The 25,639-nt window shown below is 42.3% G+C and overlaps 1 protein-coding gene across 7 annotated transcripts in view; it reads left to right on the top strand.

Annotated features, from left to right (window-relative positions):
* The window catches only part of LOC124310201 (ankyrin repeat domain-containing protein 6), an 85,194-nt gene that overhangs the window by 7,153 nt on the left and 52,402 nt on the right, over positions 1-25,639 (top strand). For 3 of the 7 annotated variants that reach the window (XM_046774021.1, XM_046774016.1, XM_046774014.1), the window contains 2 exons: positions 12,505-12,610; positions 18,515-18,613. In XM_046774021.1, the coding sequence (XP_046629977.1) occupies positions 12,518-12,610; positions 18,515-18,613 (192 nt within the window). In that variant the 5' untranslated portion in view covers positions 12,505-12,517. Of the gene's footprint in view, positions 1-10,847; positions 11,575-12,504; positions 12,611-18,514; positions 18,614-25,639 lie in introns of those variants that run through there. The other 4 variants (XM_046774029.1, XM_046774009.1, XM_046774000.1 and 1 more) reach the window with 4 other exon arrangements.

Here is a 25,639-nt window from a genome sequence, read left to right as displayed (position 1 = left end):
ATCATTTGCTAATTATAGTGCGGCTGTCGAGTAAATAAAGAAAATTTTACCATTCCCGGAGACACGCAAGACTTGCGAGTCCTCGTCGTTGTAACGAATAAACGATACTGACGAGGTCATAAAACGAATAAAATTTTTAAACGGCTCTAATTGCAGGCTGCAGTGAAGTCTTAACCAAACAATTTTCCGCCGATGAGCTTCTACCGATTTCTCCCGGTCTTGAGCAATATTAATCAGCATTTTAATGTCTAGATCGTGTATACTTCTCTGATTTCTTTCTCCATGTGAATGTCTTTAAACTTTCGCACTTCCGACCTTCTGGATCTAGTTATCACTGTCTTTTAGAATTGTAAAACATTTTCTATCTTCAAACGCTTGGGAAAGTAATGATTTAACAAAATACATTGTCCTTGTCAAAAAATCACTGTAATTGGAACTGCATTCGGTCGGTGATGGAAGAAATTTTTATTGGTCAACGTACATTCCGTCAAAGAAGGAAACGCCCTATTACACGACTGACCGAACGCTCTGTGGCCAATGGTTGACTAAAACATCATCAAATCCCCTCTTCACGTAGCTATTCGGAATATATATTTCTCAAACTAGTTCTCCATATGTATACCTATAGCGTTGGACCCACATTTCCTGTATCTCTCTTTCGCTCTCTCTATATCTCTCTCTCTCTTTCTCTCTCTTGAACTATTTTTATGAGCGTTCTAGTCCCTCCTCAGGCTTTTCGTCTTCCAAAGGCGATATGATCAGTGCTATACTCGCGGTGAAAATTGATTGGCTGAATACGGAGGCCCGTCGTTATGACAACTGTCGGTAAAATTTATATTGCAATTGCGGATAATTTTTACCGAGAAAATTACAGCAATATAAAATTGAAATACCTATACTATACACGTCATACAGTCTCTAATTTACTTCTCTTTAAAACGCTCACGTCACGCCTGGAGACATGGTCAGAGTTGGTCAGGTAAAAAGGAAAATTATACACCAGCTGTGCGGTAGTCGTTCGATCGGAACGAGGTCTCTAAATTATTTTTACCAACAGCGTAGGGAAAAGGTGGATCGGGTCGATCAGCCCGGGGCACGCTTACAGGTATATTTCTCTCCCAGTAACTTCTGGATGAACAAAAAGTGAAATCGAGACGTAAAAGGCTTTGGGCGAACAGGCTGCAAGGGACGCCGGGCGACTTTATGGAGTTCTCTTATAGAGAAGAGCCTCGGGTTTCAGTTCCTTGGTCCTCGACTTGCTGCAGTGGTGACTGCGTGTACGAACACCTACCCACAGTGTCGTATACCTACAGGCACACAAGCACGCCTAGATAAAGCCATATACCGGCTCGATCCTGTCTCTACTCATTTACCGAATCTCTTAACGTTCCAAGTTTTATAGATTCGGTTGTCAAGTAAACCCAAACAAGGTGCAGCGTCTGGCGAAGAGACGCGATAATGTTCGAAGGTACTATCTGAAATATATTTTCGAGGTATTCCTAATCAAACAGACCGTGCTTTACAACGGTTATAGGAAAGTGTCTAAGAATCTTACGCATTCGATGATTCAGTGGATCAAAAAATTGTCCAAAGTAAAACGGTATCCTTCGATGATCATATCGCTTTTGCTTGGCGAAGCGAGTGCAAGGAAGAACAAACAGGTCGATTTATTTCCACCGAGTCATTTTTAAATCAGATCGTTCTCGATTTTCCCGTCCGACCAGATGCTGTAATTATACAGAATTACAGAGGGGATGTGAAAAAAGATATACACAGAGTCGGAGAAGAGAGGAAGAGACAAGAGCTGGGCCCTAGGCTTTACCTGCTTACCACGCACGAATCGACTCACCGCACCGGGGCGATCGAACGCCGCGTAATTATCTTTCACCGCGAACTCATCGCTCCGACGAGTGAAGACAAAAAGGCGTATTCAGAAAATTGCTCCGATTATGGGACGACGTCGCGATGCCTGAGCATCTCGATCTCGATCGTCGCCTGCGCCAGATCCGTTATATGCACATGACACGAAACCATTTATTCTTCATGATCCCATTTCAAACACGGACGCGTCAAGCAGACGTGCAATACACGCGTATCTACACGTTGATGGCCACCCAGACGCATCACGTCTCCGTTTTTTTTACCCGCATGCGTTTACGGCAATGTTTTACCGTCTCACACCCGCCGATTGAGGAGGTAACAAAGTTGCAGCCATTCCTCTATGATTTGTTGCCACCTTAAATCTCTCTCTAATTACAAACCGGCACTTGCTCAGTACCCGCAGAACTAACATACCTGTGTACAACTACCGAGTATTTCTGCGGTTTATAAACCATCCGCTCAGTGTCTCTGGGTCGGGTGGGTCGTTAGGGTCAAAGAACAGTTTCAACGTGACTCCCCGTATTCAGTCGGGTTTTCTTAGACGCGTTATACACGTATTTTTATGCTAATGGGAGCACCGTAATCGGTCATTGCGGCGTAGGCGTACCGCATTCAAATGCGCCTCACACAGCACGAGAGATACCAGAAGAAGAAAAATTCACCACGACGTTGTTCACTCAGGAAGTTCCTCATCACCGGTGGGGTAAGCATAATGCCTCGTTTGAGCAGAAAGAAAGAAATCGGCAAAACTAATTGCGTTTGCTCCGTAAAACAGAAATTCGATGAGAACGTTCGGTGGGTTTTTAATCAGCGAAAATGGACTAGAGTGCTCTTCCAATTATTGGAATAACGGTCTTGGCAGTCAGTTTCGTACAAGATCGGTCCGCCAAGGTCCGAGCCAGGACGTAAATCGATCTAATGGACCCTTCGCGATGTTCTTCCTCTTGCTTTCCGGAAACAAGCTGCCCATTAGTTGTCTTCGCGCTGACGGGTGTAGTTTGTCTTCTGCTTCGAGTACGTCTTCGTCGTTGGCTGGGTGTGATCTGTACGCGTTTGCCTATATGCTTGCAGGCGTGTGCATTCACTCCGTAGCAGAGAACGTGCCGAGGGTTGGACCGATCATTGCGCTCTGTGTATCCTGTAGTCCCTCTTGGACATTTTCAATTCCACTTTTTCTCTCATAACGGGTGTTTGACCAAAGCGATTGAAGTGTCAATATCATTATAAATCATTTCGTAATCTCCGGAATCATACTGAAATCAGTAATATTGAAATTAAATTCCACACTAGTAATCATCAAGGTAATCATTGGTAGTCATGAGAAATTAATCATTTAGGATTACAGAAATCCCTTTGTAACCTCCAATCGTAAGAAATCACGTAATCACGAATTACGTGATCGTGGTATCGATTTTTGTTGCAGTGAAACTGCCCTTCCACCCCCCCCCCCCCCCCCCCCTCCCCCCCACCCCTATTCCTCGCGATCGTTTCCTCGCGTGAAAGACGTATTCCGTTTTCAATTTAATCTCGGACGGTTTAACGGAGGCTTTCTGAACGACGTCTAAGGACCGCTCGGCAAGGTGACGGATTTAATTATCAATTTACCGACGGTCAGAGACCCAGTGATCGCTTCTGACCATGCGGTTAAGTTAATAACGAACGTCGACGGCGACGAGACGCGTTGCGGAATGGCTATAACGAACTCGGATACTTAACAATTATCCGCCATGAACGAGACCAAGGGCGTGTACTTCAGATTTCGCAATTCTCTTAAGCCGAGGGAGATAGGATGCAATACTGGCGTTGAACACGGCAAGAAATCATTAGAATCACTTAACCGCGATGCACGTGTGGTCCCTCTGGCACGTCCGCAGGGGTAAACTTGGGCACACATGGGCTCCCTCCTCGTGGTTACATACGTAATATTATACCCTCACGTCTGTTCAGCAGTCAGTATATACGTACAGTATAATAATTGCCCCCGTTCGGTTCCCGCTTCTGGAATTATTCTACCGGTCTATTGGGCTTCTAGGTCGACAATTATTGGCTCTAAAAATCCACAATCCTACGTCCTGTGCAAGCGGTAAGTCTTCCGAGTTCCACGTTACCTTAAGTTTCCCTGCCTCTCGCGAGCAACGTCTTGAAAGAGTTCAGGTGACCACCGTAGAGACCACGGTGAACCGTTTTTTTCATCCTCAACGTCTTGAGTATTTTCTCCTCAAATTTGTTATACACTTGAATAATCGGCCACAGCTTTCGGGCCTCACATCATCGCCTATGGAATTGTGCTGTGGATGGTTCCGTTAACGTAAACGCTTCTCCCCACACGTCTGGCTTGTAAATAAATTTTAAGCTGCCCCCGTGGTTGTTGAACGATCATCTACATGATCGCTCTACCGTATCAAAATATGGCACCAGATCTGCACTCTGCAGCTTCAGTAAAATCGTTAATGGATTTCCTTAAGCTATACACTAAAGTAGGAGGTCTGGGTTCAAGGATATCAACTGGATTACTTTAGAATGTGCTTCAAAGGAATTTAGATTAGGTGCGACTAACATGCGTTGTACAGGAAGGCAAATTAGATAGCGGGTGAAATTACTAGCTTCGGCTGTTTTTTTGCCTCATCTCTAATCACGGTAATCAGTGAACTTTGGTCAATTATTTCTGACATCGCAATAATCGAGTAATGAACGAAGTACTACCTGAGCGTTTCCTGTATTCTCCATCGCTCATAGGTCCCCAGAATAGTTTCCTGCATGTGCAAAATGGACCAGAGTGTGTGCGCGATTAGTGATTGCGAAGTAGCTCCGGCAATGCAAGTACCCATGCACAGAACCGATCAGTTGGACCGTGAAAAATAGCATTCATTATTGATAACGCAATTACAGGTACAATTAGAGGATTTATTACGCGCGTTGCGTTGAGTTCATCCAACCACCTCTCAAGTCTTACATGCGTGTAGAACACAATCTTACTTTGATAAATCCCAAGCAATTTGCTCAGTGAGTCTTAATTGAATTAATCTGTATGAAATGAACGAAAAAGAAAGGAAAGTCTGCTCATGTGCGTGCAGTCCGAGACTCGGAACGTATGCATAATAAGCTCGAGGGCTTGATTCGATATTCCGTAACTTTTTATCTCATTTGTGCGTTAAAGTGACTCGATGCTGATTCTGAGACGAGGTAATTAATTCGACACTTCAAGCGGTGCGAAATCAATGTTATAAATCCAACGCTGCAACGTTGATTCTATAAAATTCGTACAATTTTCAGAGTTTGTTTTTTGCATGAAGTACCTTAATGGACTGTCTAGCTTCAGATAGTTAACTAGTTCAGTGCTTCTTCTATCTCTTCTGCGAAGACGATTCGATCTCAATTCTTCAATGCAAAGAAGTCGGTGGCCATATGCCCTTATTGAGTCTCGAAATTAGAAATTCCAACAGCCCAATACATGTTTATCAACAAAGTTCACTCCAGAAAGCTGCAGTTGACTGCAAAAAGGTGAAGTCGAAATGTTTGAGACTTGAAAGCAGGACGATATACAATCACAATAATAGAGTACAAGACAAGAAGCTTGCCAAGGAGTAACAATGCAACGATGGCATCGTAAGAAGCCGTTCTTAAGTCATTGTCAGGATGAATGATGGAAAAGAATATGCCTCGATAACGAATGTATGCTAAATGGATTTGAGTGACGGATTACTGGTGGTAACTAGTGGAAGATATATGGCTGCTGAGAAAGAATCTGGTATGTCAAATGGGTCACGATTAGATGTTGGGCAGCTACACATACCTGGAATAATGTAGTCTGACTATAATAAGACAGCTAAAGCCGTGCGTACGTTTTATTTTAAATGCGAAACCGAACCCTGAGACCGGTTGGAAGAATTTTATTTCACCGGGCGCCGTGTGTAATGTCTACGAGCATCGCGTCGAAACGGTTTTTTTTTTCAAATATAGCATTCACTACGTGCACTACGACGATCTTTAATGTTAATAGAACTGGTCGTTTCCCCGTCTCTAACCATGCATGTAAATCTCTTTTTACAGGCTTGATCACGCTGCGTATGAATCGCCAATGACTTAATTAGCAGTCAAGAAAGTGCCCTAAGGTCAGGCGCGAGTAGGATCTCCTTTTTCCTATCCAGCTATGACGATACTTACAAATATCATATAATACAACGGGTTAAAATGCACGGGGTGGCCATTTTGAGAGCGAAAAACCGCCTCGTATGCATCAGGAAATTGGCGTGATTCGAAGCGGAGTAACGATCGTTTAGATCTTTGTAGAACGAGCGAGTAAATAAATGCTGTAAAACGACTAGCTATTGATCAAAGTGCGTTTTAGACGAAGGTTGTGAAATTTTCGTTGGGGTATTCAAGTCAGCTTGAATTTTCAAGCAATCAACTGTTGATAGTAGACAGACTACGGTGAACAGAAAAGCAAAGCTACGCAATCGGGTACATGGAAATAGCGAAATAATTTTTTTCTCTCTTCTCTACTTTCTTAGAGATCAGCCATCGAGTATGCAAGAATTACCGGCAATTATCGGTGCCCATGCATCGCGCTGCTTCGGCATTGCATAGGAAATTCATTACCGCGGCTAAGCTAGTTGCGCCGAGCGTGGCGAGGAAGAAATTTGCAACTCGCGCTTATCGCGAACTCGGGGAAAAAGCAGATGGCAAATGCCCGCGGGATTTTGCCACGCGCGATTATACAGCTTAGCCGATTTCCGCAGAGTATAAAAGCGGAGGATCTCCGCACGGCCGCATCCCATCTTCGGCAGTTAACCGAGGAGGCTCAAGGGAATGCGTACCCATAGGGAAGCCGTGTAGCCAAGCATGTTCGAGATCAGGTTGAGTGGATAATTGTCAGGAATCTATGGTGGGGTCCATTTGCCGGGGATTCCTACTGCCTATAATTCTTGGCATTTCGGTATTTCTCTCCTCACAGATGCCAATCGGAGGCGTCGTTTCCTGCGCATCGGCATATAGTCGCGAAGGAAAATTTTAGACGACGAATAAAAGCCGGACAATTTCGCTGCAGCGACTCTCTCATCGATTTAATGGACATGAGGTTTAGAGCGATGTCAAAAGTGTTTCTAAAGAACGAATTTAATTGTTAATCAATGCGCATGTTATCGGATCGTAACGAAAATTTTCTGCAATCCATTTTTCAACCGATAAGATGCACATCGATGTGCAAAAAGAAGCGTAGTTCCTAAACGACGAGCGGCCTCACTTTACGTCATATGTAAAAACAAAGTTTTCTTTTTAGTCAAAGAAATATCACAAAAACTTTCAAATTTTTGGAGGACGTAGTTTTTGAGAAATATCGACTTTTGTGCGTTTTTCGGTGAAAATTCCAGACCAATTCAGAAAAACAACACACCACTTTTTCCCTTTACAAATTTCTCCGAAATGCATAGTTTTCGAATTATGGAAGATTAGATCTAAAATACCTACTTCTAAATGGCAGCTGGAAAAAATCTGAAAAAATTAGAAAATGTATATTTGACGGAGTAGAAGTAAGAAATAAATCGGCGACTAATTCGGTGGGGGTTGAGGTCAAAACTCGTTCACGTTCGTTTAGACTATCCCATATGATGAAAACTAACAATCACCTTAGTGTAGATTCATGCAATGTTAGCTTATCGTATTCAGACTGGTGGGTAATAAGTTTATACCCGGTAGCATGACAGGTTGAAGAATCGAATGATACACGACCGAGTGGTGATACTTGATAATTGTATCGGAGCTTAATAAGCATTAACATTTTACCGATGTCTTACATTCGTAAGGTTTTATCTAAAATGATAACACGCGGACTTCGAAGGTGTATGCATAACGACAGCGGTTAAGATAGGCTCCGAATGAGGCGAAATATTTTATCCACCAGCCGCAGAGACACGTCAGTATCCGACACAGCGATTGTGAACCATAATTAGAAATTCATAACGACTTGCGTTGGTACTCGGGAGGATTTTTAAGCGCTGTTTCGCAATATGCCGGCTGACTGTGAATCACTTGATTTTACTACCTTGGCAGCTTTGTGCAGCTCTTCTTCCCATCGACAATACATGCTAATTGCATTTACGACCTAGCCGTACGTACGCCACGCGAGAATCTTAGAACGTAGATAATTTAGAATTTACGTCAGATTACGAGGTATAAAAATTCCATCGCATCTGAGCGTCTAAACCGTCATCGGTCTCTTCCTATGGGGTCGATTTTCGATTTCGAATAATATTATTCCCAGACAGCCCCGTGATAGCCGGCCTTATAAAGCGTGAAGCGAGCCGAGTTCGAACAGAATCCATGCAGATATGAATTCATTCTGTGAACGTTGAAATCTGAATTCTGAACGATCGCATAGCACGTTTATGCCGCGCTCTGGCATCCAGAGACCGGTTTATAAATCTCAGCAGCGTTTCTTAGCATTGAATGGAAGAAGCCAGAGAACGGAGCAAGCGGAATGTGTTATACGTATAATACGAAGGGCGTACGCATGTGTTGTTACTTTATCGACTTGACTTTTATTCAACATCCAGCGATATGCCTCCGAAAGGCGAAATCCACGCGTGCGTTAAGAAAGGCTCTTCGGGGCTTTCTCGGGTCGCAGTTGCAGCCTCTCCGTCGATTCTCTCTTTGATCAAGACGTCACCTTATACCGGACCGAAAGCGGTGCGTGTGCCACCGAGGAGCCACACGTGTGGGTATAATGTGCTTATACTTATAGGTACATAAAGATCCCCCAGAGAAACGCACCTTGGATCTTGGATATGTTCCGTCTCGACGCTGGGTTTTAGGCATGACTGGGAACAAGGCGGGCTACGACTGTATTCCAGAGATTTTACGGACCTGTTCAAACGCCTTTTCGGTTAATTGGAAAGCCACGATCGTTATCTCTGTGGATAAATTATAAAGGATTCTTCGAGTCGAGGGTTCCTCGATTCGAACTCACTCTTGACCGAAGACTTGTCTCTGCTGTGCTTTAACTTGTACCACAGACAGCCCAAGCATAAAGTCGTCAAAGAGACGTGTGCCACTTCTCGACGTCTCTAAGGCCCCAAGGACATCTTTTAGGCGTCAGGAAATGGCGCGTAAGACATCCTTTAAACGTCTTTTTGGCTACTTCAAGTATTCTGCTATCTGGGACATGACGAGGAATCTTACCAATACTATTGTATAACCGCGCATCGTTATCAGATCACATTATGTTTAACCGTTGAATGAAAATGACAATGAACAACAATTATTTATACCATTAGACTTTCTGCAATACCCTGACAAGTGTTAGCCTCCAAAAGAAATATTACACCCTGGAACCGCAATTAAAATGTCCACCGTTACTTACCGGGCAAAGATTAATCGTGCCTGTAACTATCACCCTGCAATCTTTGTTGCAGTCTCTGGACATCGGCGCATAATTTTGAGTCGTATCGTCTGACGTTCGTACGTGTGAAAATATTTCGCTGCTCAAAACGGCATCTGGAAGTTGAGCTTTACTCAATCTTGGCAAAGTATTTTACAGAACGGTGATCGACCCGAGAGGTAATTTCAGCTTGTTTCGGTCGTTTCGCAGGCTGATTCGACGCAAGGGACTGAAGCTGCTGAATGCCTTGGCGAGCGATATTGAAACATCGCGAATTTCTCATGCATGCACTTTATCCAGAATCTTTATGACCGCAAAACACAGCTAGCAGAAACACAGTAATCGATGAAAGTAGGCAGTTTAAAAAAATTAGGCCGCTCGTAATGGTAGCACATAAACAGGCAACGTATGATTCTGCGTTGTAATATTTTATATTACGCAAGGCATTACGGCGAAGGAATTCGTCAGTGGTTTTAACATACCCTGAACGGTTCCTTTGCCACGTTAAAAACCCGATCTGGCATTATTATGTCCAATGAAATTCAACAACTCGTATTTATTTACTGGACTATAGTAACCCAGTGAACTTGTAAAAGTTCCCTCTTCGTAACTCCAAAATCGCAATTCTGAGCGTTTTACTTTGAAAATAAAACCGCTGCTCTATCCGCAGTTGCGTTTTTATAGTGTTTTAAATACAGTGGCTGCCGTCTCGATTGCTCGTAGCAGAAAAAAATCGTTGGGTATGAATTAAGCCGAAGGTATATCTCCAGCAAGTCATTTGAGAGTTATAATTATTAATTACGAGAACGACGCATCTCAATTACGTTATATAGTAATAACATATTTGAGCATCGCCGATAAATGCACCTGTCGATGTTACGTGCACGCGTAATTTTTTATTGTGCACAGCTCCCCCGGGTGAATTTCTCGTGCTCCTGTAATTACGTATGAAATTTATAAGGCAGTCAGACACAGACGGAATCGAGCTTCCGAAACACGACCACACGTGAAAATTCATATCAAGATAATATCGATCGTCTTTCAACCCACGCGATATTGATTGATTCGACCTTCGATTACAAAGACCGGAAGTCGGGTCAGCTTGTTCATTCGTGTAGAACGTCTCCGCGTATAGACGGATACAACTCGTTGCACAACGAACCGTCACATCCGAATGCGAGGATGAAGAATGAGGCAATTCAATGTTTAAACCATGGTCACCGTGTACTGCGTATACGTACTTGCTGGAAGGATGTGGCCGGATTGGGTGCGTCCCTCGCCTCAATTTTTACCTATAAATTCAGTCACACTCGCCGCGTTATCTGCTCAGTATCTTCTTCGTTGCTGTTCTCCGGTCGAAGACGGTATCGCAGTTCGCGTTTCGTGAATTTCTGAACGTTCCTGAAGATGCAGGAAAGAAATTTGAAAAAATATTCGATATTAACGGTGCACGGTTTTCTGGATTCAATTTAACCGGTCCTCGAAATTTAGTCATTGAGAATAACAAATTGCAGATTTAGATAATTTATTAAAAGTTCTAGGGAATTTTGGTTTTTCGGAAATTTCAGCATCGCGTTTCGGACTATTCGAACCTTCGATGTTTCTTTACTTTAGGTTCCGTCACCGAAAAATTCGGAACTTCGCACTTTCGTAAATTTAAAAATTCGGGATTCAACCCTGCCCCAAATATTCTAACTAATTACAGTCAGAGTTTCAATTCCAGGATTGAAATCTTCAACTCATCGTTTTCTATACGGCTATCTGTAATTGTTTTTCGCCGGGTTACTCAAGTCTCCTTAGCTTAGCCAGATCGATCGCTACACCAGCTCTTAAGTCGGGCACGATGAACGCGGAACTAATGGATAAGAAAAACGCTTTCCTATCCGAGGATCTCTAATTAAACGATTTCTTACTCCTTTCCCATTCTCCAAAGGTGTGCAACCGCAGATCCAACAGATAATTCACGACTTTTTTCTTTCTGCGCTGGCTTGATCCCTCTTCGTCTTTCAAGTCCGTGCAGTATCTAATGCAGCTCTCTGAGCCAATTACACTCCTCGAAATCCCGCAGTTAATTGCTTGTTAAGTGCAATTCTGTCGGTGATTGACTACAGATATAGCAGTCGCGTTTTCTCATCTCTATGAACGTATCCAACGATCGCGAGTGAATTTTATACCTCGACCACTGCCATGCAGTGATGCCAATTTTCCAATTTAAGTGCACTCGGGAAAAATTATAGTGCGATGCCTAAGACGAGGTCGGAGGTCTTGCTGGATATGTTCGGCCACTCTAATGGCGGCATTACACGTGCTTACGAGTTGTAAGTAGCCTTTATAATTCCTCGTAAAATCATCATATATCTTCTGCTTGTTCGGGCACTCTTGTGTCCAAGTCTCGCGTCATTTATGCCGCGGTTCAAATTAGCGTTAAATAAAATATCGACTTTAGTGGGGTATAAGAATTAGTATTATGATAGTTTTTTCAACGCCGCTCTCACCTCGGGTAATAAGTAACTTTCATTTTCTTCTTTAACCGAAAACCGTCAGGATCCATGCAAAAATGAACATCGTGAACGGTATAAATGTTTGTGCTTTGGAACGAATTCCTTGTCATGTTCCGCAGCCTGAGAAATTTCAACAATTATACATCATTTGAATCGAGTAAATACTGTTTCCATCTTTCGATAAAATGTGGTAAATATATTGAAAATGCTGTGATTTTCCACTTCAATGTCACTCGTATTCGGAAAAATCTGACCCTCAGAATCTGGTGTAAGCAGTCTCCCTCCAAACATCTTCTCGTAATTCTTTCCAACAAGAATAAAATGTAAATGACTTTTCGTCTAATAAATTGACGTGTAAATTTGGCGACAACACAAGACTGCTAGTATCCATTCCTGGAGCTGCGAGACACGGCCGTTAGAAACGAATTCCGCGTTAGAAAATAATAAAGCACCGTCCCCGAGCAAAGCAGGATCATTTTTAAGTCAACGTGACTCCGACTACGCTATTGTCTCATGGACAATGGACCGTGTATCATTGTCCTGTTTTACACAGGTCCATAAGGCGTAGGCATCAGGCGAGTAACCGAGAAATGAAATTTCAGGACGTGACGGGTCTTTCAGTCACCAGCCGTAATTGTTTCACAGTTCAAATATTAGGCCTATTTTAATTGTTACACATGTGTACCAGTGCTGAAAATTACCCCACATTGTGTATCCTCATTTCCTTTTTATCTTCCTATGTTTCAGATGCGTGGCAGGAATGGCGGAGAAGGTGCGCGAGGCGTCTGTTCGTGGCGACGCCCCGCGTCTTGCTCGCCTCCTCGACGACGCCGTCAAACCACTTCCCGATGAGGTCAGTTTCTTCACTCACGCCTCTCTTTCTTTTTCCTAGCGATTGTCTTTCCGCCTCGATCGTGCATTCCGGCTCTTGTCGTGTACCACGTATCGAGACTGAATTCGTGCAGCATAAATCCCGCGGAAATAAGGTAGACTTGGAGAAAAATGAAAATTGAGGAAGCGATTTTCAATTCTTACATCAAATTTTTCGTATGCATTTTTTTTCGACGAAGGGTTCAAAAAGAAAGAATGTTAACGAATTGTGGTCGTAGGAAGTTAATAGGGTGCTGGTCACGTGCTCGTTTAAAATTACACTTACGCATACATACATATATATACCTATGTATATAAGCTTAACGCGTAAGTGTGATTTTAAACCAGCACGTGACCATATATATATATGTATATATGGTATATATATATATATATGCATATATGTGTGCGGAAGAAGCGAAGATTTCGAATAACCGACTTCGTGCATGAGAAAAAGAATTTTCAGGTAATACCTACTTGTGAGCGAGGGCGCAGAGGTATGAATTTTAATGAGGAAATGAAATTACTTATTCGTCGATTTTATACGGCTGTTAAAACAATTTTTTATCCTTAGGAATATATGCAGGTATACGTATGGGTATAGACTTTAAAAGACCTTTATACCTATAAATTATGACGATGAATGGTATGCGTTTACGAATAGACACATTCACTATCGATATTTCTCAAATTACCGAAATATATAATGAGCCACTTTCCGTGTCGACGGGTGTTTCCACAAGGCTTATCCTTATAATAACGCAACGCATACGTTTATAAATACGTGAGTATTTTAATTACCGACGAAATTAGCTTAGCGTAAGCTGCATGTCACACGTATGCATTCGGCGCTAGAAAAGTGTATTATAAGCTCGGAGAAACTTTGGCACCCGTAATAACTGTGGATTCGGTCTTTAAGCCGGCGTTTAAATCGTTCAAGTTATTACCAGTCCCGTATAAGTCTAAGAGGATTAGGTTACCGAGATAAAACGTCTAAGTGATCTTAAGCCAGAGACAATGGTGTCTTCTTACAATGGGCCACACCTCTAACGATATTTATTTCTACATCAATATTCCGAATAAATATACTTATTAGCATCGTGTGGTACATCGCGATTTTTTTTTCTTTTTTTTTTTTTTTTTCACCAACAACTTTTCGTCGGAGAAATTTTCCCAGCTTCAGAGTATCATTAAGTAACGGAAAAGGGAGAAAACTCCGTCATAGAGTTCATGTTTTCTTAATACCAAAGAAAGCCTGCAAAACTTGAAGTTTTATAGTGCCGATTGATGAGATTTCATCTGTCCAAACTATTTGGGTGGAATTTATGAGAAGAAAATAGGGAATTTACTGTATAAATGATTCGAACAGGAAATTTGTAGGATTATAATCATCTCGTAAACGATGAGCGAAATATTTCTGCCCCGAGTAAGAATACCAATTCGATAAAATTTATGGTTTTACTCGACGGATATTCCCAACTAAAAGTGAGTCTTGGGGAGAATATTGAACACTTTGGGATAAGATAAAAATGTGAAAAAAATCAATTGGTTATAACATTACACTCAAGCAGTTTTATAGACATGGAACGAATGGTTTTATGTATAGAACATCAGAAAGTTTCAGAATACGAAATTATTCAAAATCACGAAAAATTCCAAAAATTCATAGATATTCAGAAAAATCAATGAATTTAATCTATACGAAACAAAACAAATTTAACTAGGGATTTGCTGAGCAAATATTTGTTTAGACAATTTACTAACAACTTTTTGTCATTATTATTATTCAAATCGAATTATCTCATCAACTCGGTTACGATTGATTTCTTTCAGATTCTTATCTCATCGCGAAATTTTCAATATTCTCACCGAGGCTCACTTTTGGTCGGGAATATCCGTCCAATAAAACCTTAAAACTAAGAATTAAAAAAGGTAACAAGTACCATTGTTAATTCCCCTCTTCAATTCTATAAAATTCTAAACCATATTTATACTTGGTTAAATAGCTTCTCCATGTTCCGACAACTATTTGCCACGCGGAGGATCGTTAAGCGATCTCAGGAGCCGCTGGTGTCGGCGATCTATTACCTTTAAACATTGCGATTAGATACCTAGCCGGGTGGAAAGGCTTCTCACATGCAGCTAGTAGCTTTGATCGCGACTGACACCGTGACACCAGCATCGGTTGGTCGAGTAGATACAGCCGTGTCCGTAATCCGTGTACCTAGCTGGCGCATTACATAGCCTCAGGTAATGCCTATCGAGTTTCCAGGGTGATTCCGTGTTCCAGGCCGCACTAGTTCCTCCGTTCTGCGTCTTTAATGACGCCGCACATGAACCGACCCATCGTTCTTACTCGCAGAAATACGCGGAGCGAAAAAGTCGCGGAATTTTTTCATACAACGGTTAACGAGTGCGGTCGATTTCGTTTTGAATGTAGCGGAAATCACTAAGAGGCGCGGCTGAGCAACATGGCGTCGGATGAGATGATCAGCTGATTCTCACTTCGTGTAAATCGCACGAACATCAGAAAGCGAAAAATTTTTGACAGTCTGCTATAGGCTTTTGTTTTAATACATCAAAGTGGTACGAGACTAGAATTACAACAAAATACTGCTTTTATTGATAAATACGACAATATTTTTCGTACAGTAAAATAGGGCACGGTATGATAAGTGGAAATATCTGATGAAGTACGGTAACGCGACAGAAATATCTCATCTACAACGTTTTACGTTTTGTAAAGTTCGTGGTCAAGTTGTTATAACATTTTTGTAACATCAAATGTCGAACAAAAAATCGTTAAAAGCTAGCACGTCGATGTTTATTCTAGTAACAGTTTAAGACAAAACATGTCCTTAACTACGCTGAGATTGAATCCGTTGTTTGAACCTCATTTGCTGTTTTCTATGTAATATTTCGAATGTTAAGATTAGGAAATTTATGAATCTATTAAAATAATCCTTCGTTTAATTGACCATGTTGCGCTACTCGTCTTATTCCGTAACAGTGTTAAAAGACGGAGTTATCGACCAGACCAAGGTGTGAACACCATATCCATACATCAGCGGCTGCTCGTTATAACTGCGCGATTTCAACGTAGATTATTCCCATAAAGTGTACGCTTGTACATACAAATACCGTTTATAAATTATTATACCAGCGGTACTCGCTTTTATCTAATAATGTCGCAACGTACAGTACCAACAGTCGTTACCGACTTCAAGCCACCTTTATTGTTAATTGCAGTCGTTCGCGACACGCTTAACATGTTTAAACGCCGAGTTAATACGCCGCTAAGAATTGCACGTAACCATTTCTGTCTATCGTTGGAAACGTCATTCTCGCTTTGAAATCTCGAGTGTAGATGCATTACACTCATATTTGTGCAAATTTCAGAAAATTTGAATTTGAGTCACAGATACTAGAAAATTCTCATCCGTGATTTTCACGAGGAAATTCGACAAATGTTGACGCATTTCCGTTTGAGAAGTAAAAAAATTGAATTCAAATAATAGCTACTGGTTTACGAAATGCGGCAGATGGAGTATTATAAATAGCAAGATTGTCGGAATTAACGACCGTTGAGGAAGCGAGGAAACAATTCTGAATATTGAACACCGATCCGGGCATTAGAAGCCTGCCGGAAGTGTTTCTGTTGCGTGTCACGCACATACGGCTACTTCCTGCCGGGCTCACTGATAAATTCTCGGCACGTGTGTTTTGAAAATATTCTGTTCAAGCTGTACGTGAAATGGAAAAAATCCTCGACGCGCGGTGTATTTTCATTAAAAATGTCTCGCTTAAACTGGTTGTAATAAGTTTTTTTTTCTTCCATCAGGGTAGCGCTATATTAGCTACATAAACGCGTCTTCTTTGGTTAGTAAATCAATTAACGAGATCGTTAATCAATTTCATGGGTCGTTCATGGGTTACTTCAGTTAATGAATAAATCAATAAATCGATGCGAGCTGCGTGGCTCGAGGTAACAATTAGGGGACGTCGACAGCTAGACGGTGATAAAACGAAACGGCTTTTGAGAGTGGAAACCGACTTTATCTAATCACAGAATTTCATCCGCTTGGATCGAAGCCGCGTAACCGTAATTCAGAAAATGCGACAAAGGCAGTGGTATAAGTATCTCTGGAGCAAGGTCGTCTCCTCTCGATTATTCACGAGCTAATTATAATTATTTCCTCGTTAATCGATCCGACTTAATTAATTCAACCGTCCAACAGATGAACGGTAAAGAGCGATTTTCTCTCCCTCGCTTACGATAAAATTCGCGGATCACGCGGGTTGATAAAATACGAAACCGATTACGATGCAACCTTTTGCATCGACGCGGTGATCAACTCTGATAATCGATCGATGTAACAGCCTCGTCATTCGCCAACGCTTAATTACAGGCATACCTATACCTTCGCGAGTCGTTTGACATTGGCGTTTTTGCACAGTGAATTTGGAAATCTCGAAGCAGAATAAACCAGCCTTATACGATTAATCAATTATACGATCTTGTTTGAAACAACGTTCACTTAATTTCACGAAGATAGGTACACGGTACATCTCAATTATCGGACTAATCTTGATCCTGATTCTATACATACACATCGACACGCAATATGGGCAGATATAATACATACGTAATTACGTATATGTATATACAGGGAATATAAAATTAGCCTCGCTATTCGCGAGTTTCCTTAATTAAATACTCACTCCGCGGAAATCGAGTTAGCATTCGAGCAGCGCGCGAACCGGAGAATTCCTACACCGGTATAATAGCATGAAAAATATGTGTGTAACATGCATCAAGACGGGGAGCGGCATTAATTACCCTGCTAATTGATTGGTTGATTGGCGATAACCTTCACCGATATCCGTAGCCCTCGTAGATGCGTATAATACGTGAGTATCATGAAAGGTAGAATAATTGGCTGAGAATTCGAATCATGCCTCACTGAAGCGGAAATATACCGTATACAAGATGCAGCTTGTAGAAAATCTCCCGACGCAAAAGCTGGACTCTACGTTTTTATCGGGTCTCCGTTAATTGATCATTCTTTAGGCAAGGGGCATCGAAATTCTTGATTTTGAATTTCACGACTGATGTGTGAATAACAGTTACTTGCTCTGCAAAAAATATCATATCCGGTTCATAAGTCAGGATCCTTTTTTTTTTTTACTAACCAGAAGCAAGCGAATTCCCGCCTTATTTGATATGGTCTTATCTAATTTCGTTCAGAATTTTACTGAGGCTTTGAAACACTTGTCGGGTTCGAAACCCGATGTTCAGAGTTCCGAAACAGCGAAAATTATAAAATTGAAAAATCTGAAACATCGAACTTCCGAATGATCCAAGATTTTCGGTTCTGTGAATTTCCGGCTTGGTGAAATTTCACCACTTTTATCTTTCTTTGTTTTGGATTTTACGATATTTTTACGTTCGGAATCCTGGTCATTCTGATTTTCGGTTTGTCGGATTTTTTTATATCCACTCGTTGGGTAAACTACGCAGTGTGAGTATATTTTAACTTTCGGAGTTTTGCTCTATCGAAACATTATTTTTAGAAATTCTGTTATATGTCGGAACTTTATTTCTCGGAACTTTGCTCTATCGTAACTTGAATTTTCGGAACTTTGAGCCGTCGGGTTTCCGACCATTCGAAACTTTGTTGTTTCGTAATAGTTTTATTTCTTTACTTCAAGTTCCGCCACAAAATAATTCGGAATTAGGCGCCTTCGGAACTTTTCCAATTCGGAACTTCAACCCCGCTCCCTGCGCATACTTGATTCCAAATAAATTTTAGAGCCAAACTACCAGTCTCAAAATAATAATCACGTATATTTTTCACCTCCTGATTAGGCTCTGTTCTAATTACAGCACGGCAGGAGCCCGCTGCTCTTGGCAGCATCCGGAGGGCATTTTGACGCTTGTACAACACTGATCCTCCACGGGAGCGATGTCAACGCCGCAGACAACGTGAGTGAAAAAAGAAAAACCCGGTAGAAATAATCATCTTACCCGTCTTCCAGCCCGTCTAAGAGACAGACAAAAAGCTGGGGCATTAGCGCGCGGGGAGGATTAGAAATTTAGAATGATGCATGAGCGACTGAGGTAATCGAGCAGCTGAGGCGATCCGTCAGGAATCTGTCTAGGTTTTAGTTAGGGACCGTACCGAGGAATACACCCAATCAAAACCTTTTTTCCGACATCTTTTCACGGCCAGCCGTCGCCACGCGACATCAAAAATCTTCTCGCAATTAGCTTTTTGTCGAAGTGTCATTACGGCTTCTGTTCCGGTACTGAGCACTGCGCAACCGATCTAAATTTAAGGTTTTTCTCCACGCAGAAAATGAGTTACGAATTTGTTGTTTCAAACTTTGGAATAATCGTTCCACGTTTTCAATCACACCAACATTTTTTTTCGATGTCGTTTACCTACAGTTTCACTTTGGAAAACTCTGCAATTTTGTTTTTTTTGAATGATTTTCCTTTCTTTCATCCATCTAGTCCAGCGTGTAAGCGTTGGTAGAAATCGTGAATATCATTGACGAGTATCACGGGACCGAGATGTTGCAATTTCGCTGTACCTTCTAATTCCTGAGTTGAGCTACGTAGGCGAGGATTAAAGCGCTTGAGAAATAGTCGTAGGTGTTTTGTTACAGGGAAACAAATTTGTTTGTCAAGGAGATGCAATCTTTAATCTCTCCGTGACCGGTCTGGTCAAACTCGAATCCGGTAAAAATTGACCCGTTTGACTGGCCTGGAGCTCACTGATCGAGCCTGAAAAAGAGTCAGAAATAAAAATCTCCTGGTGTTTAAATGCCAAATTTTATTAGGAACCTGAACAATATATTAGTTGGAGGAATAAGCTGTTTGTAGTAATTGTAATTCATATTCACGGGTGGTAATAAAGACGCATGGCAATCGGAAACGCGATAAAAAGCGATAAGATGCACGCGACAGGAGGTCACGCAACCTTTTTTTTCACCAAGTGGCATCAGTTTCGCTCTTCGTGTGAGATTCAAACCGGAAAAAATCGATGCGAAAAAGGAAGCAAAGCCCGATAAAATGCCTTACTCGGTAAATCAATTCGCTTAATCGGTTTGACAAATGCTTGCAATGTAGAATAATTATGTACAGGCTTTGATAGCCTGCCTTTATCTCTGGAATAATCTCTTTCCGAAGTGATTAATAAGTATGGTCAACCGTGACGAGAATTCTGTACGTACTTGAGAGAAAAAGAAGGGAAAACTCTGGAAGAAACAAGGCAAGGTAAACTTGAAATTCAATAGACAGATCCGATATAGGTATATACTGCACAGTGTAAACCTGTACTATATTCCCACCGTAAGAGAAGCGGTTCCAGTAATCACTGATATCAATACTGGTGGTTCATTACTGCGTTCATTGATCGCAGTGACAATTAAATCTTATCTCGTCCGTTCGCATTGCCGGGAGTTTTCTTCGCTGATCGTTTAATTTATCCCTTAGTCGCTTCACATTCGTCCCTGACTTAGGAGTTCAAGATCACGATCAAGATGGTGATGGATTCGAAAAGAAATCAGTATTTCCACGTGAACTCCGTGTGAAGGAAGTGAGGCGAGACGTAAAGAACTCGACGATCCATCCGCTTAAACACATGCGGAGGGTTTGGTAAAAGTCTCGGGGCGGTTCGTAAACTCATGAATAAGCGTCCTGACTATAAGGTGGACACACTTGCATCGTTGGATTGATAATCAAGATCTCAGAGACGGGGGCTGGGCGTTGAGAAACGAGATCGAGACACGGAAGGACGAATTTTTTAAATCGGTGTGCGAACGATGTTCGCGATAGGATGGAGAGAGAGGCCGAGGTGCTGAGTGACCGGAAAAAGGAAAACCTGCAATCCCGTGAATTTTTCGCAGAGCACCGTAATCAAACGTCATGTAAATTACAGAAATTACGCAAGTCAGGTGCTCGTGTACGATATGTGATGTACCTACCTATACCTGGGAGAAGATACACGCTACGTGCTTTCGCACGTGGCAACATGTAGCTCCGGATTTCTTGACACGACGGACATGCGTGTGTACACCGCACGTCTCTTGATGTCAACTTGATTTATACCTTCGCAGAATCCAGTGAGTCGACTTGAACGAGACACCCTGTATCTCACCGCATGCTAATACGTTTTTTATACCGCCAACAGCGACAATTGTACAGACGTCGTTCAATGGTTGCAGGTAATTTTTAAGCGAAAGGGGAAGAGTAAGAGAGAGAGAGAGAGAGAGAGAGAGAGAGGGAGAGACAAAGGAGATGAACGAAACGGCAACCGCATGACGGAGGCTCCGTAATATCCATCTTCGTCGAGGAACCCAAGAGCACGGTCATCTTTAGTATCGAAGTCGGTTGTACAGTGCAACCGATGCCGCATTGACTGACGGGCAATTTTGTCCTATTTCCTTCTTCTCTTTTTACATCATTTATCTCTCTCTCTCTCCCCAGCTCCTCCAGTCTCGCTCGTTTGCTCCAGGAGAACAAGTTTGGTCGGAACTCCTGCTGCAGCACGGACGTACGAACTACCGACAGGTTAAACTGCACGTGCGGTAAACTGCAGATATGGGTTGAAATTTCGACGCTTTATCTTCTGCCTTGAAAGCCGACTACCAAGAAAATTGACGTCTTTCAGAAGGATCCGATTACCGGATTCCATACTTTGCTGAACTCTTTCCAACTTCCAATGAAAAGTCTTGTTGGGAGACTTTGCCGAGCTCAAGAGGAACTCGAATCCATCGCTCCACCGTTTCGCCCTTATAAAATTGTAAACCACATCCACATACGCCGCGTGCGTCTTCTTAAGGTAGTCGTGTGGAAAGTCCAGAGCTTCGCGTGCACTGTATTCCATACTGTGCGGTCTGCCCGCTTGCATGTGCTGCTACTGGGTTCTGCGCTTTGTGAGCGAAAGTTACCGCACTCCCTGCGTGCAATGTGCATGCATGCTTTTCTTCTCACCGTGCAAGCTTCGCCTTAATGTCGGACTATTCGTGGTATTTGCTCGAAAAAAGAAAACGACTGCTTTCTCAGAAGTGCACGATGATCGAAGCATTGAACTTCTCTCGGATGGAAAAGTAATCGTGGTCATTGGAAAGAGTTGTACGAAATTTACAAAGTTCAAATTTGGTCAATCTTTCATTTCGATACAAAAACGGTACGTGTCAGGGTTTCGTCTTCTTAGCTTATGGTGACAAATGGTACAGAGCTGCTTCGATCTATTTGGATCCTAATTTTTAAACAATAAATAGTACCAAGACCTAATTTGCATCCAAAACTTGCTCAAAGTCCGATCTTAGTTACGAATGGAGTAGGAAGTTGTAAAGATTAAAAGTTGAATTATTGAATACAGAGTTTCACAAAGGTGCCCACGAACAGTGCACATCTACCCTATTTGAGTTCGTTGGGTTTCGAAGTCGAGGTGATCAATTTACATCGTCGAGTTAGCACCTGACGTTGTTCACTCCAAGATGCTCTTTGGGACGGGAACGTACCCGTCAAGTTAGGATCACCTTATCTAAATTTAATTCCCCAGTACCGAAGCGTGAAGCATCCATAAACGCAGCGTGTGCACGTCGAATGTTGGGCGAACTAGGGACGACGTCGAAGCCGTAAAAGGTTGGCCAGGATTCCTACCTGCATGGGTTCACAATTTACAATCTAAATTCTGAAAGTGAAAAATCGCGCCTCGATCCTCGCCCGCCGCAACGGCGGCGCACAGTGCCGTGTTTCTTGTGAAAAATCGACCCTGCACCCTACAGGGAGATTAAGAAGGTCGGTATTCCACCGCCAGGGCTCCGATACTCCACACACCTGGACATTTCACTGATTTCCGACCGAATCATCCTTCGGAACTGCGGAGTTGCACCCTTTATCCGCGTTAATCTGTCTCACGAATCGCCGGAGAGACACGTCGTCAATCTTATGGACGACTGGTTATGGGCTGGTCCATGGTGCTCGTTTCAAGACGCGGGATAAAATATAGACAGAGGGGCTGACCGTGAGGCCGTCTATTTCTTAGCGACGTCCATCCGAATCCTCCATAATTACATACTCGATGGCACGAGACGTGCGGTCGGAACCGCCGCGTATAATGCCTGGAATTCCTTTGGACATGGCTTTACAAGCTACGCGTATTGCTTGTGTACGTATATGGAACCCTGGTACAAGCCCGAGTTTCCGTTACTGGATTATGCTGCATCGGTTACCTACGTGAAAAAACCGTGAGTCATGTTTGTTTCAATCCGTCAATTAACTCTCACGGATCATCGCGACGCCGATCGTCTCTTCTATGACGGACTACGAATGCTCCGGGTCTACGAAGATTCGCCATTATCACTTTAGTATAACACGCATTGCTTTTTATCCATAATTATATAGGCTAGAACTTGAGCGTTGTAAAACCCGGTGTGAATAAAACCCTTTCCTTGATTTACTTACCTCCATATCGGTTGAGAATTGCTTCGCTTGGGTTGTAGACTCGGGGCCCGTGTGCTTTTTTACAACGTATGTATACGCACGTTCATGTGTGTACACCTAAAACGAGCTAGTGTGTGCAACAAAGTTGAGGTGTTGTATTTTTAATTTTCTTTTATCCCTACAGCTATTAGAATTTCTTAATTTATTTTTCCTTTACACATCTTTATGATCGAGAACACTTCACTTTGGGTATTAACCTTTCTAAACGACAGCTGCTCCTAGTCTTGAGACGTCTTACCATCCAAACCTCATCTCAAGCACAAGATGATGAAATAACGTAGTTAGATTCTCACCACCATGAATATCTCGCTGGCGAACTTTCTCCGCGGTAATTACAACGCTCAAGTGTACTTTGTAAATAACCTACGAGGCAGAAGTTCGCTAACGATACGCACAACGTACTTCGCCTATACGTCTTTAGATCGACTAATGCATCCGAGGTTTTGACGTGAGCGTAACCTGAACCAGCTCTGCATCCGTCTCTCTCTTTCTCTCTGCCTCTACCTTACAGGCTTATAGGCATTATATAATTACTTTGCTCTTGTATTTGGTCCACAGAACCGATGATGTATAATTAACCAATCATCTGGTCGCCGATCTATGATAAATCGTACAAGATTACGAGAAAATATTTCCGCTTCGAAGGTCGCATCGATCATCGGCCGTGCACGTCTGTAAACATGTCGAGGTAATTCTTTCTAAGACGTTTGCAAAATTTCTCAACGTCAGTTATACACTAATAGTAACGGTAAAAATTTGGCAATATTGTCTGAACCCTAAAACGAGCGGCAAAGAAATGGAGCGCTTGAATGGAGACATTCAAGCATTATGTATTTGGCCTTTCGCCGAATGCTCGTCATAATGAGCCAGCGTCAATTCGACGGAATTCCTTAGCGCGGATCCCGCCATCCAAAGGAGGATGCGAATAGCGATGCCAACTTTTTACCTCTCGAAGCTCAAAGTTTTTTTCCCGCATATGTCTCACCTGCAGCAGCAGAACGAAGGACCCCTAAACCTGATCCCTCGAGCGAAATTGAGACATCGACGAATTTTAAATCGCGCCACCGCATCGCTCGACTCGCTTTAATTCGAACCTCATGCAAATTCGACTGTTTATATACCTACGTGTGGGGACAATTCAGTTGATATCTTTTTTCCTCTTTCGCGTAACGAATTCACTCCCTGATCAGCCGTTGAGTCGACGGAGAGAGTCGAGCTTATGCCACTATCTCCACATTGTGCGTACCTTCATTCGTACGGAACTTGCGAGACAATGTGATACCTGCTTGACTGGTCCAGACGGCAAACTCTGCCGGCGTATTCTCGACGTCCGTTGGTTACTTGTGTGCTTCTCGGATTTATGTCTATCCGGAAAGTGTAAATATTGACTATAATATACCTGCTTTGCATACGGAATATATGTTATACAGTTTATTTATTCATTTCGAGATGTTGCCGGGTGAGGGCAAAACGATAAAATTAGTATATTTTTGGAAAGAGAAGAAAAAAAAAAAATACTCATCATCCGTGAAATACGTTTCAATATAACGATCCCAATAAAAATAAATTCATTACCAAATTATGCTAATATAATTCTCGACAAAATCACACCAAGATATGACGAATATCATTAAATCACTGCTAAACTTTGACAAAATTCAAGAAACTTTTGCTAAAGTTATGAAACTTTGAAAATACTCCGTGTAATCTTGTGAATGACGAATTTCTTCAAATTGCGGCACAATGAGCTTGTTATTAAATTTACTCACAAACGAATTTTCTAATATTCACGAATCCTTAACATCAGCTTCTTCTTATTAAAACTACTGAGCTAGAGTTTTAGCTGACAATTTTTCGATATCATCTTCACCATTTGGTGCGAAATCTCGGTGAAAACTCGAAGCTAGGCGGCGGTGTAAATTTTCCGTCACACTGCACACATCGTCAGCTCACGGAATCTTGATATCCTCGGATGAATCCGCATTCAGGACCTTTGGATGCATATGGCCAAGGGATCATCTCAGAGTACCAGCTCACCAAACGCTACGGGGTACTTTATACGATTAAACCCAATTCTCGCCCAGGGTTTTTTAAGTCTATTCTACCGCGACGGTTTGTCCGCATGTCAAACGGAGGATCGCCTGCTAACCAGACGTTCCTTGTTCACTTTCCACTTCGCAAAGGCTCGAGATGCACCGCCGCACGCCACCGCATCTGATTTCTTATGAGAAACCCGGTTACCATCGGTCCACGCTTTTTCTCGGCTTTATGGTTGTTTCCTCGAAGCTATATGTATGTATGTATAATGCAATAACTGCAGCTTCGCTTCAGCAATGGTTAAAAGTGCCGATCCGCTTCAAGACTGCACGGAACTAATACGGGAAAACTATTGTTCCGGGGATATTTGCACCGCAACGATTCACTCGACATTTTTTTATCATGATATATTATAGGTATTATGGGTGCTTAAAAAAAACGAATTTTCATGCTCCT

This window comes from Neodiprion virginianus, chromosome 1 (genome assembly GCF_021901495.1).
Source record: "Neodiprion virginianus isolate iyNeoVirg1 chromosome 1, iyNeoVirg1.1, whole genome shotgun sequence".
In the NCBI taxonomy this organism is placed as follows: domain Eukaryota; kingdom Metazoa; phylum Arthropoda; class Insecta; order Hymenoptera; family Diprionidae; genus Neodiprion; species Neodiprion virginianus.
The sequence above is the reverse complement of the archived record's forward strand: the minus strand, read 5'-3'. Positions and strand labels throughout refer to the sequence as shown.